An 18,870-nucleotide genomic window follows, 5' to 3' on the forward strand; every position below is an offset into this window, starting at 1 on the left:
TAATTAGGGTTAGGTTCAGAACAAAGACTGTGTAGTAATTAGGGTTAGGTTCAGAACAAAGACTGTGTAGTAATTAGGGTTAGGTTCAGAACAAAGACTGTGTAGTAATTAGGGTTAGGTTCAGAACAAAGACTGTGTAGTAATTAGGGTTAGGTTCAGAACAAAGACTGTGTAGTAATTAGGGTTAGGTTCAGAACAAAGACTGTGTAGTAATTAGGGTTAGGTTCAGAACAAAGACTGTGTAGTAATTAGGGTTAGGTTCAGAACAAAGACTGTGTAGTAATTAGGGTTAGGTTCAGAACAAAGACTGTGTAGTAATTAGGGTTAGGTTCAGAACAAAGACTGTGTAGTAATTAGGGTTCAGAACAAAGGTTCAGAACAAAGACTGTGTAGTAATTAGGGTTAGGTTCAGAACAAAGACTGTGTAGTAATTAGGGTTAGGTTCAGAACAAAGACTGTGTAGTAATTAGGTTCAGAACAAAGACTGTGTAGTAATTAGGGTTAGGTTCAGAACAAAGACTGTGTAGTAATTAGGTTCAGAACAAAGACTGTGTAGTAATTAGGGTTAGGTTCAGAACAAAGACTGTGTAGTAATTAGGGTTAGGTTCAGAACAAACAGTGTAGTAATTAGGGTTAGGTTCAGAACAAAGACTGTGTAGTAATTAGGGTTAGGTTCAGAACAAAGACTGTGTAGTAATTAGGGTTAGGTTTAGAACAAAGACTGTGTAGTAATTAGGGTTAGGTTCAGAACAAAGACAGTGTAGTAATTAGGGTTAGGTTCAGAACAAAGACTGTGTAGTAATTAGGGTTAGGTTCAGAACAAAGACTGTGTAGTAATTAGGGTTAGGTTTAGAACAAAGACTGTGTAGTAATTAGGGTTAGGTTCAGAACAAAGACTGTGTAGTAATTAGGTTCAGAACAAACAGTGTAGTAATTAGGGTTAGGTTCAGAACAAAGACTGTGTAGTAATTAGGTTGTAGAACAAAGACTGTGTAGTAATTAGGGTTAGGTTCAGAACAAAGACTGTCAGAACAAAGACTGTGTAGTAATTAGGTTAGGTTCAGAACAAAGACTGTGTAGTAATTAGGGTTAGGTTCAGAACAAAGACTGTGTAGTAATTAGGGTTAGGTTCAGAACAAAGACTGTGTAGTAATTAGGGTTAGGTTCAGAACAAAGACTGTGTAGTAATTAGGGTTAGGTTCAGAACAAAGACTGTGTAGTAATTAGGGTTAGGTTCAGAACAAAGACTGTGTAGTAATTAGGGTTAGGTTCAGAACAAAGACTGTGTAGTAATTAGGGTTAGGTTCAGAACAAAGACTGTGTAGTAATTAGGGTTAGGTTCAGAACAAAGACTGTGTAGTAATTAGGGTTCAGAACAAAGACTGTGTAGTAATTAGGGTTAGGTTCAGAACAAAGACTGTGTAGTAATTAGGGTTAGGTTCAGAACAAAGACTGTGTAGTAATTAGGGTTAGGTTCAGAACAAAGACTGTGTAGTAATTAGGTTAGGTTCAGAACAAAACAAAACAGTGTAGTAATTAGGGTTAGGTTCAGAACAAAGACTGTGTAGTAATTAGGGTTAGGTTCAGAACAAAGACTGTGTAGTAATTAGGGTTAGGTTCAGAACAAAGACTGTGTAGTAATTAGGGTTAGGTTCAGAACAAAGACTGTGTAGTAATTAGGGTTAGGTTCAGAACAAAGACTGTGTAGTAATTAGGGTTAGGTTCAGAACAAAGACAGTAATTAGGGTTAGGTTCAGAACAAAGACTGTGTAGTAATTAGGGTTAGGTTCAGAACAAAGACTGTGTAGTAATTAGGTTCAGAACAAAGACTGTGTAGTAATTAGGGTTAGGTTCAGAACAAAGACTGTGTAGTAATTAGGGTGAGAACAAAGACAGTGTAGTAATTAGGGTTAGGTTCAGAACAAAGACTGTGTAGTAATTAGGGTTAGAACAAAGACTGTGTAGTAATTAGGGTTAGGTTCAGAACAAAGACTGTGTAGTAATTAGGGTTAGGTTCAGAACAAAGACTGTGTAGTAATTAGGGTTAGGTTCAGAACAAAGACTGTGTAGTAATTAGGGTTAGGTTCAGAACAAAACAGTGTAGTAATTAGGGTTAGGTTCAGAACAAAGACTGTGTAGTAATTAGGGTTACGTTCAGAACAAAGACTGTGTAGTAATTAGGGTTAGGTTCAGAACAAAGACTGTGTAGTAATTAGGGTTAGGACAAGAAAAAAGACGGTGTAGTAGTTAGGGTTAGAACAAAGACTGTGTAGTAATTAGGGTTAGGTTCAGAACAAAGACTGTGTAGTAATTAGGGTTAGAACAAAGACTGTGTAGTAATTAGGGTTAGGTTCAGAACAAAGACTGTGTAGTAATTAGGGTTAGGTTCAGAACAAAGACTGTGTAGTAATTAGGGTTAGGTTCAGAACAAAACAGTGTAGTAATTAGGGTTAGGTTCAGAACAAAGACTGTGTAGTAATTAGGGTTAGGTTCAGAACAAAGACTGTGTAGTAATTAGGGTTAGGTTCAGAACAAAGACTGTGTAGTAATTAGGGTTAGGTTCAGAACAAAGACTGTGTAGTAATTAGGGTTAGAACAAAGACAGTGTAGTAATTAGGGTTAGGTTCAGAACAAAGACTGTGTAGTAATTAGGGTTAGAACAAAGACTGTGTAGTAATTAGGGTTAGGTTCAGAACAAAGACTGTGTAGTAATTAGGGTTAGGTTCAGAACAAAGACTGTGTAGTAATTAGGGTTAGGTTCAGAACAAAGACTGTGTAGTAATTAGGGTTAGGTTCAGAACAAAACAGTGTAGTAATTAGGGTTAGGTTCAGAACAAAGACTGTGTAGTAATTAGGGTTAGGTTCAGAACAAAGACTGTGTAGTAATTAGGGTTAGGTTTAGAACAAAGACTGTGTAGTAATTAGGGTTAGGTTCAGAACAAAGACTGTGTAGTAATTAGGGTTAGGTTCAGAACAAAGACTGTGTAGTAATTAGGGTTAGGTTCAGAACAAAGACTGTGTAGTAATTAGGGTTAGGTTTAGAACAAAGACAGTGTAGTAATTAGGGTTAGAACAAAGACAGTGTAGTAATTAGGGTTAGGTTCAGAACAAAGACTGTGTAGTAATTAGGGTTAGGTTCAGAACAAAGACTGTGTAGTAATTAGGGTTAGGTTCAGAACAAAGACTGTGTAGTAATTAGGGTTAGGTTCAGAACAAAGACTGTGTAGTAATTAGGTTCAGAACAAAGACTGTGTAGTAATTAGGGTTAGGTTCAGAACAAAGACTGTGCAGTAATTAGGGTTAGAACAAAGACTGTGTAGTAATTAGGGTTAGGTTCAGAACAAAGACTGTGTAGTAATTAGGGTTAGGTTCAGAACAAAGACTGTGTAGTAATTAGGTTCAGAACAAAGACTGTGTAGTAATTAGGGTTAGGTTCAGAACAAAGACTGTGTAGTAATTAGGGTTAGAACAAAGACTGTGTAGTAATTAGGGTTAGGTTCAGAACAAACAGTGTAGTAATTAGGGTTAGGTTCAGAACAAAGACTGTGTAGTAATTAGGGTTAGGTTCAGAACAAAGACTGTGTAGTAATTAGGGTTAGGTTCAGAACAAAGACTGTGTAGTAATTAGGGTTAGGTTCAGAACAAAGACTGTGTAGTAATTAGGGTTAGGTTCAGAACAAACAGTGTAGTAATTAGGGTTAGGTTCAGAACAAAGACTGTGTAGTAATTAGGGTTAGGTTCAGAACAAAACAGTGTAGTAATTAGGGTTAGGTTCAGAACAAAGACTGTGTAGTAATTAGGGTTAGGTTCAGAACAAAGACTGTGTAGTAATTAGGTTCAGAACAAAGACTGTGTAGTAATTAGGTTGTAGGTTCAGAACAAAGACTGTGTAGTAATTAGGTTCAGAACAAAGACTGTGTAGTAATTAGGGTTAGGTTCAGAACAAAGACTGTGTAGTAATTAGGGTTAGGTTCAGAACAAAGACTGTGTAGTAATTAGGGTTAGGTTCAGAACAAAGACTGTGTAGTAATTAGGGTTAGGTTCAGAACAAAGACTGTGTAGTAATTAGGGGGTTAGGTTTAGAACAAAGACTGTGTAGTAATTAGGGTTAGGTTCAGAACAAAGACTGTGTAGTAATTAGGGTTAGGTTCAGAACAAAGACTGTGTAGTAATTAGGGTTAGGTTCAGAACAAAGACTGTGTAGTAATTAGGGTTAGGTTCAGAACAAAGACTGTGTAGTAATTAGGGTTAGGTTCAGAACAAAGACTGTGTAGTAATTAGGTTCAGAACAAAACAGTGTAGTAATTAGGGTTAGGTTCAGAACAAAGACTGTGTAGTAATTAGGTTCAGAACAAAGACTGTGTAGTAATTAGGGTTAGGTTCAGAACAAAGACTGTGCAGTAATTAGGGTTAGAACAAAGACTGTGTAGTAATTAGGGTTAGGTTCAGAACAAAGACTGTGTAGTAATTAGGGTTAGGTTCAGAACAAAGACTGTGTAGTAATTAGGGTTAGGTTCAGAACAAAGACTGTGTAGTAATTAGGGTTAGGTTCAGAACAAAGACTGTGTAGTAATTAGGTTCAGAACAAAGACTGTGTAGTAATTAGGGTTAGGTTCAGAACAAAGACTGTGTAGTAATTAGGGTTAGAACAAAGACAGTGTAGTAATTAGGGTTAGGTTCAGAACAAAGACTGTGTAGTAATTAGGGTTAGAACAAAGACTGTGTAGTAATTAGGGTTAGGTTCAGAACAAAGACTGTGTAGTAATTAGGGTTAGGTTCAGAACAAAGACTGTGTAGTAATTAGGGTTAGGTTCAGAACAAAGACTGTGTAGTAATTAGGGTTAGGTTCAGAACAAACAGTGTAGTAATTAGGGTTAGGCTCAGAACAAAGACTGTGTAGTAATTAGGGTTAGGTTCAGAACAAAGACTGTGTAGTAATTAGGGTTAGGTTCAGAACAAAGACTGTGTAGTAATTAGGGTTAGGTTCAGAACAAAGACTGTGTAGTAATTAGGGTTAGAACAAAGACAGTGTAGTAATTAGGGTTAGGTTCAGAACAAAGACTGTGTAGTAATTAGGGTTAGAACAAAGACTGTGTAGTAATTAGGGTTAGGTTCAGAACAAAGACTGTGTAGTAATTAGGGTTAGGTTCAGAACAAAGACTGTGTAGTAATTAGGGTTAGGTTCAGAACAAACAGTGTAGTAATTAGGGTTAGGTTCAGAACAAAGACTGTGTAGTAATTAGGGTTAGGTTCAGAACAAAGACTGTGTAGTAATTAGGGTTAGGTTCAGAACAAAGACTGTGTAGTAATTAGGGTTAGGTTCAGAACAAAGACTGTGTAGTAATTAGGGTTAGAACAAAGACAGTGTAGTAATTAGGGTTAGGTTCAGAACAAAGACTGTGTAGTAATTAGGGTTAGAACAAAGACTGTGTAGTAATTAGGGTTAGGTTCAGAACAAAGACTGTGTAGTAATTAGGGTTAGGTTCAGAACAAAGACTGTGTAGTAATTAGGGTTAGGTTCAGAACAAAGACTGTGTAGTAATTAGGGTTAGGTTCAGAACAAACAGTGTAGTAATTAGGGTTAGGTTCAGAACAAAGACTGTGTAGTAATTAGGTTCAGAACAAAGACTGTGTAGTAATTAGGGTTAGGTTCAGAACAAAGACTGTGTAGTAATTAGGGTTAGAACAAAGACAGTGTAGTAATTAGGGTTAGGTTCAGAACAAAGACTGTGTAGTAATTAGGGTTAGAACAAAGACTGTGTAGTAATTAGGGTTAGGTTCAGAACAAAGACTGTGTAGTAATTAGGGTTAGGTTCAGAACAAAGACTGTGTAGTAATTAGGGTTAGGTTCAGAACAAAGACTGTGTAGTAATTAGGGTTAGGTTCAGAACAAACAGTGTAGTAATTAGGGTTAGGCTCAGAACAAAGACTGTGTAGTAATTAGGGTTAGGTTCAGAACAAAGACTGTGTAGTAATTAGGGTTAGGTTCAGAACAAAGACTGTGTAGTAATTAGGGTTAGGTTCAGAACAAAGACTGTGTAGTAATTAGGGTTAGAACAAAGACAGTGTAGTAATTAGGGTTAGGTTCAGAACAAAGACTGTGTAGTAATTAGGGTTAGAACAAAGACTGTGTAGTAATTAGGGTTAGGTTCAGAACAAAGACTGTGTAGTAATTAGGGTTAGGTTCAGAACAAAGACTGTGTAGTAATTAGGGTTAGGTTCAGAACAAACAGTGTAGTAATTAGGGTTAGGTTCAGAACAAAGACTGTGTAGTAATTAGGGTTAGGTTCAGAACAAAGACTGTGTAGTAATTAGGGTTAGGTTCAGAACAAAGACTGTGTAGTAATTAGGGTTAGGTTCAGAACAAAGACTGTGTAGTAATTAGGGTTAGAACAAAGACAGTGTAGTAATTAGGGTTAGGTTCAGAACAAAGACTGTGTAGTAATTAGGGGGTTAGAACAAAGACTGTGTAGTAATTAGGGTTAGGTTCAGAACAAAGACTGTGTAGTAATTAGGGTTAGGTTCAGAACAAAGACTGTGTAGTAATTAGGGTTAGGTTCAGAACAAAGACTGTGTAGTAATTAGGGTTAGGTTCAGAACAAACAGTGTAGTAATTAGGTTAGGTTCAGAACAAAGACTGTGTAGTAATTAGGGTTAGGTTCAGAACAAAGACTGTGTAGTAATTAGGGTTAGGTTTAGAACAAAGACTGTGTAGTAATTAGGGTTAGGTTCAGAACAAAGACTGTGTAGTAATTAGGGTTAGGTTCAGAACAAAGACTGTGTAGTAATTAGGGTTAGGTTCAGAACAAAGACTGTGTAGTAATTAGGGTTAGGTTTAGAACAAAGACAGTGTAGTAATTAGGTTAGTAAACAAAGACAGTGTAGTAATTAGGGTTAGGTTCAGAACAAAGACTGTGTAGTAATTAGGGTTAGGTTCAGAACAAAGACTGTGTAGTAATTAGGTTAGGTTCAGAACAAAGACTGTGTAGTAATTAGGGTTAGGTTCAGAACAAAGACTGTGTAGTAATTAGGTTCAGAACAAAGACTGTGTAGTAATTAGGTTAGGTTCAGAACAAAGACTGTGCAGTAATTAGGTTAGAACAAAGACTGTGTAGTAATTAGGTTAGGTTCAGAACAAAGACTGTGTAGTAATTAGGGTTAGGTTCAGAACAAAGACTGTGTAGTAATTAGGTTCAGAACAAAGACTGTGTAGTAATTAGGGTTAGGTTCAGAACAAAGACTGTGTAGTAATTAGGGTTAGAACAAAGACTGTGTAGTAATTAGGGTTAGGTTCAGAACAAACAGTGTAGTAATTAGGGTTAGGTTCAGAACAAAGACTGTGTAGTAATTAGGGTTAGGTTCAGAACAAAGACTGTGTAGTAATTAGGGTTAGGTTCAGAACAAAGACTGTGTAGTAATTAGGGTTAGGTTCAGAACAAAGACTGTGTAGTAATTAGGGTTAGGTTCAGAACAAAGACTGTGTAGTAATTAGGGTTAGGTTCAGAACAAACAGTGTAGTAATTAGGGTTAGGTTCAGAACAAAGACTGTGTAGTAATTAGGGTTAGGTTCAGAACAAAGACTGTGTAGTAATTAGGGTTAGGTTCAGAACAAAGACTGTGTAGTAATTAGGGTTAGGTTTAGAACAAAGACTGTGTAGTAATTAGGGTTAGGTTCAGAACAAAGACTGTGTAGTAATTAGGGTTAGGTTTAGAACAAAGACTGTGTAGTAATTAGGGTTAGGTTCAGAACAAAGACTGTGTAGTAATTAGGTTCAGAACAAAGACTGTGTAGTAATTAGGGTTAGGTTCAGAACAAAGACTGTGTAGTAATTAGGGTTAGGTTTAGAACAAAGACAGTGTAGTAATTAGGGTTAGAACAAAGACAGTGTAGTAATTAGGGTTAGGTTCAGAACAAAGACTGTGTAGTAATTAGGTTAGGTTCAGAACAAAGACTGTGTAGTAATTAGGGTTAGGTTCAGAACAAAGACTGTGTAGTAATTAGGGTTAGGTTCAGAACAAAGACTGTGTAGTAATTAGGGTTAGGTTTAGAACAAAGACTGTGTAGTAATTAGGGTTAGGTTCAGAACAAAGACTGTGTAGTAATTAGGTTCAGAACAAACAGTGTAGTAATTAGGGTTAGGTTCAGAACAAAGACTGTGTAGTAATTAGGTTCAGAACAAAGACTGTGTAGTAATTAGGGTTAGGTTCAGAACAAAGAATGTGCAGTAATTAGGGTTAGAACAAAGACTGTGTAGTAATTAGGGTTAGGTTCAGAACAAAGACTGTGTAGTAATTAGGGTTAGGTTCAGAACAAAGACTGTGTAGTAATTAGGGTTAGGTTCAGAACAAAGACTGTGTAGTAATTAGGGTTAGGTTCAGAACAAAGACTGTGTAGTAGAACAAACAGTGTAGTAAAGGGTTAGGTTCAGAACAAAGACTGTGTAGTAATTAGGGTTAGAACAAAGACAGTGTAGTAATTAGGGTTAGGTTCAGAACAAAGACTGTGTAGTAATTAGGGTTAGGTTCAGAACAAAGACTGTGTAGTAATTAGGGTTAGGTTCAGAACAAAGACTGTGTAGTAATTAGGGTTAGGTTCAGAACAAACAGTGTAGTAATTAGGGTTAGGCTCAGAACAAAGACTGTGTAGTAATTAGGGTTAGGTTCAGAACAAAGACTGTGTAGTAATTAGGGTTAGGTTCAGAACAAAGACTGTGTAGTAATTAGGGTTAGAACAAAGACAGTGTAGTTATTAGGGTTAGGTTCAGAACAAAGACTGTGTAGTAATTAGGGTTAGAACAAAGACTGTGTAGTAATTAGGGTTAGGTTCAGAACAAAGACTGTGTAGTAATTAGGGTTAGGTTCAGAACAAAGACTGTGTAGTAATTAGGGTTAGGTTCAGAACAAACAGTGTAGTAATTAGGGTTAGGTTCAGAACAAAGACTGTGTAGTAATTAGGGTTAGGTTCAGAACAAAGACTGTGTAGTAATTAGGGTTAGGTTCAGAACAAAGACTGTGTAGTAATTAGGGTTAGGTTCAGAACAAAGACTGTGTAGTAATTAGGGTTAGAACAAAGACAGTGTAGTAATTAGGGTTAGGTTCAGAACAAAGACTGTGTAGTAATTAGGGTTAGAACAAAGACTGTGTAGTAATTAGGGTTAGGTTCAGAACAAAGACTGTGTAGTAATTAGGGTTAGGTTCAGAACAAAGACTGTGTAGTAATTAGGGTTAGGTTCAGAACAAAGACTGTGTAGTAATTAGGGTTAGGTTCAGAACAAACAGTGTAGTAATTAGGGTTAGGTTCAGAACAAAGACTGTGTAGTAATTAGGGTTAGGTTCAGAACAAAGACTGTGTAGTAATTAGGGTTAGGTTTAGAACAAAGACTGTGTAGTAATTAGGGTTAGGTTCAGAACAAAGACTGTGTAGTAATTAGGTTCAGAACAAAGACTGTGTAGTAATTAGGGTTAGGTTCAGAACAAAGACTGTGTAGTAATTAGGGTTAGGTTTAGAACAAAGACAGTGTAGTAATTAGGGTTAGAACAAAGACAGTGTAGTAATTAGGGTTAGGTTCAGAACAAAGACTGTGTAGTAATTAGGGTTAGGTTCAGAACAAAGACTGTGTAGTAATTAGGGTTAGGTTCAGAACAAAGACTGTGTAGTAATTAGGGTTAGGTTCAGAACAAAGACTGTGTAGTAATTAGGTTCAGAACAAAGACTGTGTAGTAATTAGTGTTAGGTTCAGAACAAAGACTGTGCAGTAATTAGGGTTAGAACAAAGACTGTGTAGTAATTAGGGTTAGGTTCAGAACAAAGACTGTGTAGTAATTAGGGTTAGGTTCAGAACAAAGACTGTGTAGTAAGGGTTAGGTTCAGAACAAAGACTGTGTAGTAATTAGGTTAGGTTCAGAACAAAGACTGTGTAGTAATTAGGGTTAGAACAAAGACTGTGTAGTAATTAGGGTTAGGTTCAGAACAAACAGTGTAGTAATTAGGGTTAGGTTCAGAACAAAGACTGTGTAGTAATTAGGGTTAGGTTCAGAACAAAGACTGTGTAGTAATTAGGGTTAGGTTCAGAACAAAGACTGTGTAGTAATTAGGGTTAGGTTCAGAACAAAGACTGTGTAGTAATTAGGGTTAGGTTCAGAACAAACAGTGTAGTAATTAGGGTTAGGTTCAGAACAAAGACTGTGTAGTAATTAGGGTTAGGTTCAGAACAAAGACTGTGTAGTAATTAGGTTCAGAACAAAGACTGTGTAGTAATTAGGGTTAGGTTCAGAACAAAGACTGTGTAGTAATTAGGTTCAGAACAAAGACTGTGTAGTAATTAGGGTTAGGTTTAGAACAAAGACTGTGTAGTAATTAGGGTTAGAACAAAGACTGTGTAGTAATTAGGGTTAGGTTCAGAACAAAGACTGTGTAGTAATTAGGTTCAGAACAAAGACTGTGTAGTAATTAGGGTTAGGTTCAGAACAAAGACAGTGTAGTAATTAGGGTTAGGTTCAGAACAAAGACTGTGTAGTAATTAGGTTCAGAACAAAGACTGTGTAGTAATTAGGGTTAGGTTCAGAACAAAGACTGTGTAGTAATTAGGGTTAGGTTCAGAACAAACAGTGTAGTAATTAGGGTTAGGTTCAGAACAAAGACTGTGTAGTAATTAGGGTTAGGTTCAGAACAAAGACTGTGTAGTAATTAGGGTTAGGTTTAGAACAAAGACTGTGTAGTAATTAGGGTTAGGTTCAGAACAAAGACAGTGTAGTAATTAGGGTTAGGTTCAGAACAAAGACTGTGTAGTAATTAGGTTCAGAACAAAGACTGTGTAGTAATTAGGGTTAGGTTTAGAACAAAGACTGTGTAGTAATTAGGGTGTAGTGGGGAGTGTTGAAGTGACCTGTGTGTGTGTGCGTGCGTGCGTGCGTGCGTGCGTGCGTGCGTGCGTGCGGTACCTTGTACTTGGCAGTGAGTTGCTCGGTGGCGTCCCACTCCTTCTTCAGATCTCCCATCATCCTCTCCTTCTCTCCCAAAAGCCTCTGCTTCTCTTCAGCCAATAGTGATCCGTCTTCTCTGATGGCCTCCTTCTCCTCTTCAAGCCTCCCCTCCTGCAGCGTCCTCTCCTTCTCCACCTCCTCTTCTCCCTCCTCATCCCCTTCTCCGTCCCAGCCCTCCTCCCCTTCCTCCTTCCTGTGTTTGCCCCTCCCTTCCCTGTGGCTGAGCTGTGCGCGGAGCCATGCGATCTCCTTCTGGAACTCTCTGAGCAGGGCGTCTTTAGGGTCTTCGTTAACTCTTGGCTGGTTCTGGATGTTTTTAGCTCTGTTAGCATAGCGAAGCGTCGTGAGGGTCTCCTCGTAGTGTTGGGGGGCGGGGCCTAGCGTAGCCACCATCACCGTCTTGGCGTTGCCCCCCAGGGAGTCCTGTAATAACCGGGTCAGTTTAGAGTCCCGGTACGGAACGTGGCCGCTACGCCCATCTGCCAGTGCTGAGATCACGTTGCCTAGCGCTGACAGAGACAGGTTGATCTTGGCAGCTTCTTTCAGGCGTTCTCCGTGGACGCCCGTCTTGGCCTGCCGCTCGCTGCCCGCCAGGTCAACCAGGTTGAGCCGGCCCACCCTGATGTGCTGCCGTCCATCTGGCCCCGGCAAGGAACACTCCACCGTGATGAGGAACAGGGTGTGGGAACGGGAAGAGTGTTCGTTCATGTCTGTCGCTCCCACCGAGCGCACCTGGTTCCCTAAGTTCATCAGCTCCTGTATCTCCTTCACGCTCTTACACACGCACGACGTCAGGTCACGCACATACACCCCGCTCTCCGGGCTCTCTCTCAGCTCCAGGGTGCGGTGGGTGTGAGTGTGCACGTTGGGGACATGAGGGGCGTGCACGTTAGGATCCAGTAGATCCCTGATCTCCTCTCGGTAGATCTCAAGGTAAGAGGCTCTGACCAGGTACTGGCGGTCGGCGGGGGAGCGGGAGATCTGGGTGAAGACGTGTTCGAAGGCGTTGGGGATGACGCCCCGCCTCTCTGGCTCTAGCCACACCCCCTGCATGGTGTAGGTCTTCCCGGTACCCGTTTGGCCGTAGGCGAAGATGGTTCCGTTAAACCCGTCTAGGACGGAATCGATCAGCGGCCGCACCGTCTCATCATAAAGATCACGCTGTTTAGACGAGGGGTCGTACACAGAGTCGAATGTAAACGTCTTACGCGGCTCGCCGGGCGGACCCTGAGGGTTCCATAAGACCACCTGACCCAGACGCATGTCCATTTCTACGATCCCGCCCACTCCTCCCGTTGTCCGGGTAACACCAGCCGCTGACGCCTCCTCATTCCGGTTTAACGGGCGACAGCGGATTACTACCTTCACCGTCTCACTACTCTTCACCTTAGACATCAGGACTATGAGTTATTATCTATTACTGTCAGGACTATGAGTTATTATCTATTACTGTCAGGACTATGAGTTATTATCTATTACTGTCAGGACTATGAGTTATTATCTATTACTGTCAGGACTATGAGTTATTATCTATTACTGTCAGGACTATGAGTTATTATCTATTACTGTCAGGACTATGAGTTATTATCTATTACTGTCAGGACTACAGTAATTCAGTCTAACCCTATATGACTACAGTAATTCATTCTAACCCTATATGACTACAGTAATTCAGTCTAACCCTAACTCTATATGACTACAGTAATTCAGTCTAACCCTAACCCTATATGACTACAGTAATTCAGTCTAACCCTATATGACTACAGTAATTCAGTCTAACCCTATATGACTACAGTAATTCAGTCTAACCCTATATGACTACAGTAATTCATTCTAACCCTATATGACTACAGTAATTCAGTCTAACCCTAACTCTATATGACTACAGTAATTCAGTCTAACCCTAACCCTATATGACTACAGTAATTCAGTCTAACCCTATATGACTACAGTAATTCAGTCTAACCCTATATGACTACAGTAATTCAGTCTAACCCTATATGACTACAGTAATTCAGTCTAACCCTATATGACTACAGTAATTCAGTCTAACCCTATATGACTACAGTAATTCATTCTAACCCTATATGACTACAGTAATTCAGTCTAACCCTAACTCTATATGACTACAGTAATTCAGTCTAACCCTAACCCTATATGACTACAGTAATTCAGTCTAACCCTATATGACTACAGTAATTCAGTCTAACCCTATATGACTACAGTAATTCAGTCTAACCCTATATGACTACAGTAATTCAGTCTAACCCTATATGACTACAGTAATTCAGTCCTAACCCTATATGACTACAGTAATTCATTCTAACCCTATATGACTACAGTAATTCAGTCTAACCCTAACTCTATATGACTACAGTAATTCAGTCTAACCCTAACCCTATATGACTACAGTAATTCAGTCTAACCCAACGGTTTACCAGTAACTTAAGCTCTGGGATGGAGAGAACACACACACACACACACACACACACACACACACACACACACACACACACACACATACACACACACACACACACACACACACACATACCAACACACACACATACACACACACACACACACATATATCCTAATTACCTGTTCAACCACACCCCCTCATGCAGAGGCAACAAGGGGACCATGGGGACTACAGTAATTCAGTCTAACCCTATATGACTACAGTAATTCAGTCTAACCCTATATGACTACAGTAATTCAGTCTAACCCTATATGACTACAGTAATTCATTCTAACCCTAACTCTATATGACTACAGTAATTCAGTCTAACCCTAACCCTATATGACTACAGTAATTCAGTCTAACCCTAACTCTATATGACTACAGTAATTCAGTCTAACCCTAACCCTATATGACTACAGTAATTCAGTCTAACCCTAACTCTATATGACTACAGTAATTCAGTCTAACCCTAACCCTATATGACTACAGTAATTCAGTCTAACCCTAACCCTATATGACTACAGTAATTCAGTCTAACCCTAACCCTATATGACTACAGTAATTCAGTCTAACCCTATATGACTACAGTAATTCAGTCTAACCCTATATGACTACAGTAATTCAGTCTAACCCTATATGACTACAGTAATTCAGTCTAACCCTATATGACTACAGTAATTCAGTCTAACTCTATATGACTACAGTAATTCAGTCTAACCCTATATGACTACAGTAATTCAGTCTAACCCTATATGACTACAGTAATTCAGTCTAACTCTATATGACTACAGTAATTCAGTCTAACCCTATATGACTACAGTAATTCAGTCTAACCCTATGTGACTACAGTAATTCAGTCTAACCCTATATGACTACAGTAATTCATTCTAACCCTATATGACTACAGTAATTCAGTCTAACCCTAACTCTATATGACTACAGTAATTCAGTCTAACCCTAACCCTATATGACTACAGTAATTCAGTCTAACTCTATATGACTACAGTAATTCAGTCTAACCCTATATGACTACAGTAATTCAGTCTAACCCTATATGACTACAGTAATTCAGTCTCACCCTATGTGACTACAGTAACGGGCAGGCTATAATGTTACAACAGGCCTTATTCAAGTCCTTCCTTGTTACAGACCTAGTGGGGTAAATGAACCTGTATACCAAAAAGGCCTAACCTTAATTTAGCCTGTTTACATTATCCGGTTAATTAATCATATTAGTAATATTAATAAGCATAACCTGTCGCTGGTCTCTCAGTTAAAACACATTTATTTATGTATTTTCTCAAATAGTCTCTGTCTGTTCTCAACTAGAATCTCTCTGGCACCCAGGCCTTCTCATATCGATTATTATATGATATTTCTTACTCTCATTTTTAATCCAATCCATCCGTGTGTTTCTCACCGGCAACAGTAATAATTTAATCCACAAAATGGATCGCGTTAACCGGTGGTATTAGCTCCGTAATCAGCATAGCTGACGCTCAGTACGGAGATAAATAGCCTAATCACGAGCTCTCACCGCGCCGAGGTGACGGTTCCGTTGCCGGTGCATTCTGTCAGTCGGTAGGGGGTTCAATCCGTAACAAAGCAAGCTCCGCCTTCACACGTCCCGGTAAATCAAAACACTCTTCAACGGTTTTACCATAATCCTTGTTCCTCATGTCTGGAGCTGCAGAGCGGAGATACTATGTGTGCTACTGAGAGCTAGCTCTGGGATGGAGAGAACACACACACACACACACACACACACACACACACACACACACACACACACACACACACACACACACACACACACACACACACACACACACACACACATACCAACACACACACACATACCAACACACACACTAATTACCTCATTCAACCACACCCCACATCACTGCAGAAGGCAACAAGGGGACCATGGGAAATTGAGTTCTACACTATAATAGTGTGTTAACATTATTATCATAGATCCATGTTACACCCATTCATGTAAAGATCAATAATAAGACACATTCTTCTCCAATACCCTATTGTACAGTAGCTAAGCCCCACCCCTCTAATACCCTATTGTACAGTAGCTAAGCCCCACCCCTCTAATACCCTATTGTACAGTAGCTAAGCCCCACCCCTCTAATACCCTATTGTACAGTAGCTAAGCCCCACCCCTCTAATACCTTATTGTACAGTAGCTAAGCCCCACCCCTCAATACCCTAATGTACAGTAGCTAAGCTCCACCCCTCTAATACCCTAATGTACAGTAGCTAAGCCCCACCCCTCTAATACCCTATTGTACAGTAGCTAAGCCCCACCCCTCTAATACCCTATTGTACAGTAGCTAAGCCCCACCCCTCTAATACCCTAATGTACAGTAGCTAAGCCCCACCCCTCTAATACCCTATTGTACCCTAACTACACTGAACAAAAATATGAAGTCAACATGTAAAGTTTTGTTCCCATGTTTAATGAGCAGAAAATAAAGATCCCAGAAGTGTTACATACACTCAAAAAGCTGATCTCTCTAAAATTTTGTGGAAAAATTTGTTTACATTCCTATTAGTGAGCATTTTTCCTTTGCCAAGGTAATCCATCCACCTGACAGGTGTAGCATATCAGTGCGAGTGCGAGTAGCTGGAATATAGCGCACCGGGCTGGAAATGCGCACTGGAGACACTGTGCACATCTCTGCATAACAAGCACCAGTTACACGAGGAGTTGGCTCAGGCCTCCTACCTGATTTAGCCAATCTCCTCGTGTGTCCCCCCCAAAATGTTTTTATTGGGGCTGCCTCTCGGGCTTCCGTGCTAGCCTCCATTTTCCTGTATCCCTCCTCGCACTGTTCCATAGAATCCCAGGCCGGCACTGGCACTCTCTCTGGATCGATCGACCACCTCTCTATCTCCTCCCAGGTTGTTACCCACTCATCCTTCTCTCGGGTCCATTCTTTCACAAAGCGCTGTTCCTCCTTATCACGCTGCTTGGTCCTTTTACGGCGGGTTATTCTGTCACGTTCGTTGAATGGGGGAGAACAAGGCACAGCGTGAGATGAATACATCTTATTTTAATGACGAAGAAGAAACACAAACTACAAAAACAACAAAAACAAACGTGAAGCTATAAATATGGTGCTGACACAGGCAACTAACACATAGATAATAACCCACGAAATACCCAAAGAAGATGGCTGCCTGAATATGGTTCCCAATCAGAGACAACGATAAACAGCTGCCTCTAATTGAGAACCAATCTAGGCAACCATAGACATACATAAACACATAGATAGTAAACAACCCCATAAACATACAAAACCCCTAGACCGTACAAAAACACATACGTCACACCCTGATCTGACCAAAATAATAAAGAAAACAAAGAATACTAAGGTCAGGGCGTGACACCAATTAGCTTTTGCGAAAGCAGCAGCTACTCTTCCTGGGGTCCACACAAAACTTGAAACATTACATAATACAGAACGTCAATATTAAACATTAATGTCCGATCCTCTTGCAGTCTCTATGGGTGTGCCACAGGGTTCAATTCTCGGGCCGACTCTTTTCTCTGTATATATCAACGATGTCGCTCTTGCTGCTGGTGATTTTCTGATCCACCTCTACGCAGACGACACCATTCTGTATACTTCTGGCCCTTCTTTGGACACTGTGTTACCAAACCTCCAGACGAGCTTCAATGCCATACAACTCTCCTTCCATGGCCTCCAACTGCTCTTAAATTCAAGTAAAACCTAGTGCATGATCTTCAACCAATCGCTACCAGCACCTGCCCGCCCCTCCAGCATCACTACTCTGGACGGGGTCTGACTTATTAAACTATGTGGACAACTAGAAATACTTAGGTGTCTGGTTAGACTGTAAACTCTCCTTCCAGACTCACATTAAGCATCTCCAATCCAAAATTAAATCTAGAATCGGCTTCCTATTTCACAACAAAACCTCCCTCACTCATGCTGCCAAACATACCCTCGTAAAACTGACCAACCTACCGATCCTCAATGACATCCTTTGGCGATGTCATCTATAAAATAGCCTCCAACACTCTACTCAACGATTTGGATGCAGTCTATCACAGTGCCATCTGTTTTGTCCCCAAAGCCCCATGTACTACCCACCATTGCGACCTATACACTCTCGTTGGCTGGCCCTCGCTTCATTCTCGTCGCCAAACCCACTGGCTCCAGGTCATCTACAAGTCTTTGCTAGGTAAAGCCCCGTCTGATCTCAGCTCACTGGTCACCATAGCAGCACCCACCCGTAGCACGCGCTCCAGCGGATATATTTCACTGGTCATCCCCAAAGCCAATTCCTCATCTGGCCGCCTTTCCTTCCAGTTCTCTGCTGCCAATGACTGGAACGAACTGCAAAAATCAATGAAGCTGGAGACTCATATCTCCATCACTAGCTTTAAGCACCAGCTGTCAGAGCAGCTCACAGATCACTGCACCTGTACATAGCCCATCTGTAAACAGCCCTTCCAACTACCTCATCCCCATACTGTATTTATTTATGTATCTTACTCCTTTGCACCCCAGTGCTTGCACATTAATCTTCTGTACATCTACCATTCCAGTGTCTAATTGCTATATTATAATTACTTCGCCTATGTATTGCCTTACCTCCCTTATCTTACCTCATTTGCACACACTGTATATAGATTTTTATTTTTTCTACTGTATTATTGACTGTATGTTTTGTTTATTCCATGTGTAACTCTGTGTTACTGTATGTGGTGAACTGCTATGCTTTATCTTGGCCAGGTCGCAGTTGTAAATGAGAACTTGTTCTCAACTAGCCTACCTTGTAGAGGTGAAATATATATATTTTTAATAAATAGACAAGAACAGCACAAGGACAGAACTACATCATTTTAAAAAATGGAACGCATTGCCTACATATCAATAGATACACACAAAACATCTAGGTCAAAAGGGGAGAGTGAGTTGTGGCTTTATCTGTTTTTTGAAACCAGGTTTGCTGTTCATTTGAGCAATATAAGATGGAAGGGTTTTCCATGCAATAATGGTTCTATATGATACTGTACGCTTTCTTAAAATTGTTCTGGATTTGATGGTTATGAAAAGACCTACTGTACATACTGTACTTCCGGCGCCGACAGAGATGGCCGCCTCGCTTCGCGTTCCTAGGAAACTATGCAGTTTTTTTGTTTTTTTACGTGTTATTTCTTACATTAGTAGCCCAGGTCATCTTAGGTTTCATTACATACAGTCGAGAAGAACTACTGAATATAAGATCAGCGTCAACTCACCATCAGTACGACCAAGAATATGTTTTCCGCGACGCGGATCCTGTGTTCTGCCTTACAAACAGGTCAACGGAATGGATCACATGCAGCGACCCCCCCAAAAAACGACTTCGTAAAAGAGGGAAACGTAGCGTTCTTC

The 18,870-nt window shown here is 39.9% G+C and overlaps 1 protein-coding gene across 1 annotated transcript in view; it reads right to left on the reverse strand.

Annotated features, from left to right (window-relative positions):
- Positions 1-13,265, reverse strand: part of LOC118377243 (kinesin-like protein KIF3B) — a gene marked incomplete at its 3' end in the record, with an annotated part of 34,607 nt that extends 21,342 nt beyond the window's left edge. The window contains exon 1 of the mRNA XM_052501244.1: positions 10,942-13,265. Within this exon, the coding sequence (XP_052357204.1) occupies positions 10,942-12,378 (1,437 nt within the window). The remainder of the gene's footprint in view (positions 1-10,941) is intronic.
- Positions 13,266-18,870: the final 5,605 nt, after the last annotated feature.

The sequence above is a fragment of the Oncorhynchus keta genome, unplaced genomic scaffold (assembly GCF_023373465.1).
Source record: "Oncorhynchus keta strain PuntledgeMale-10-30-2019 unplaced genomic scaffold, Oket_V2 Un_contig_12886_pilon_pilon, whole genome shotgun sequence".
In the NCBI taxonomy this organism is placed as follows: Eukaryota; Metazoa; Chordata; class Actinopteri; order Salmoniformes; family Salmonidae; genus Oncorhynchus; species Oncorhynchus keta.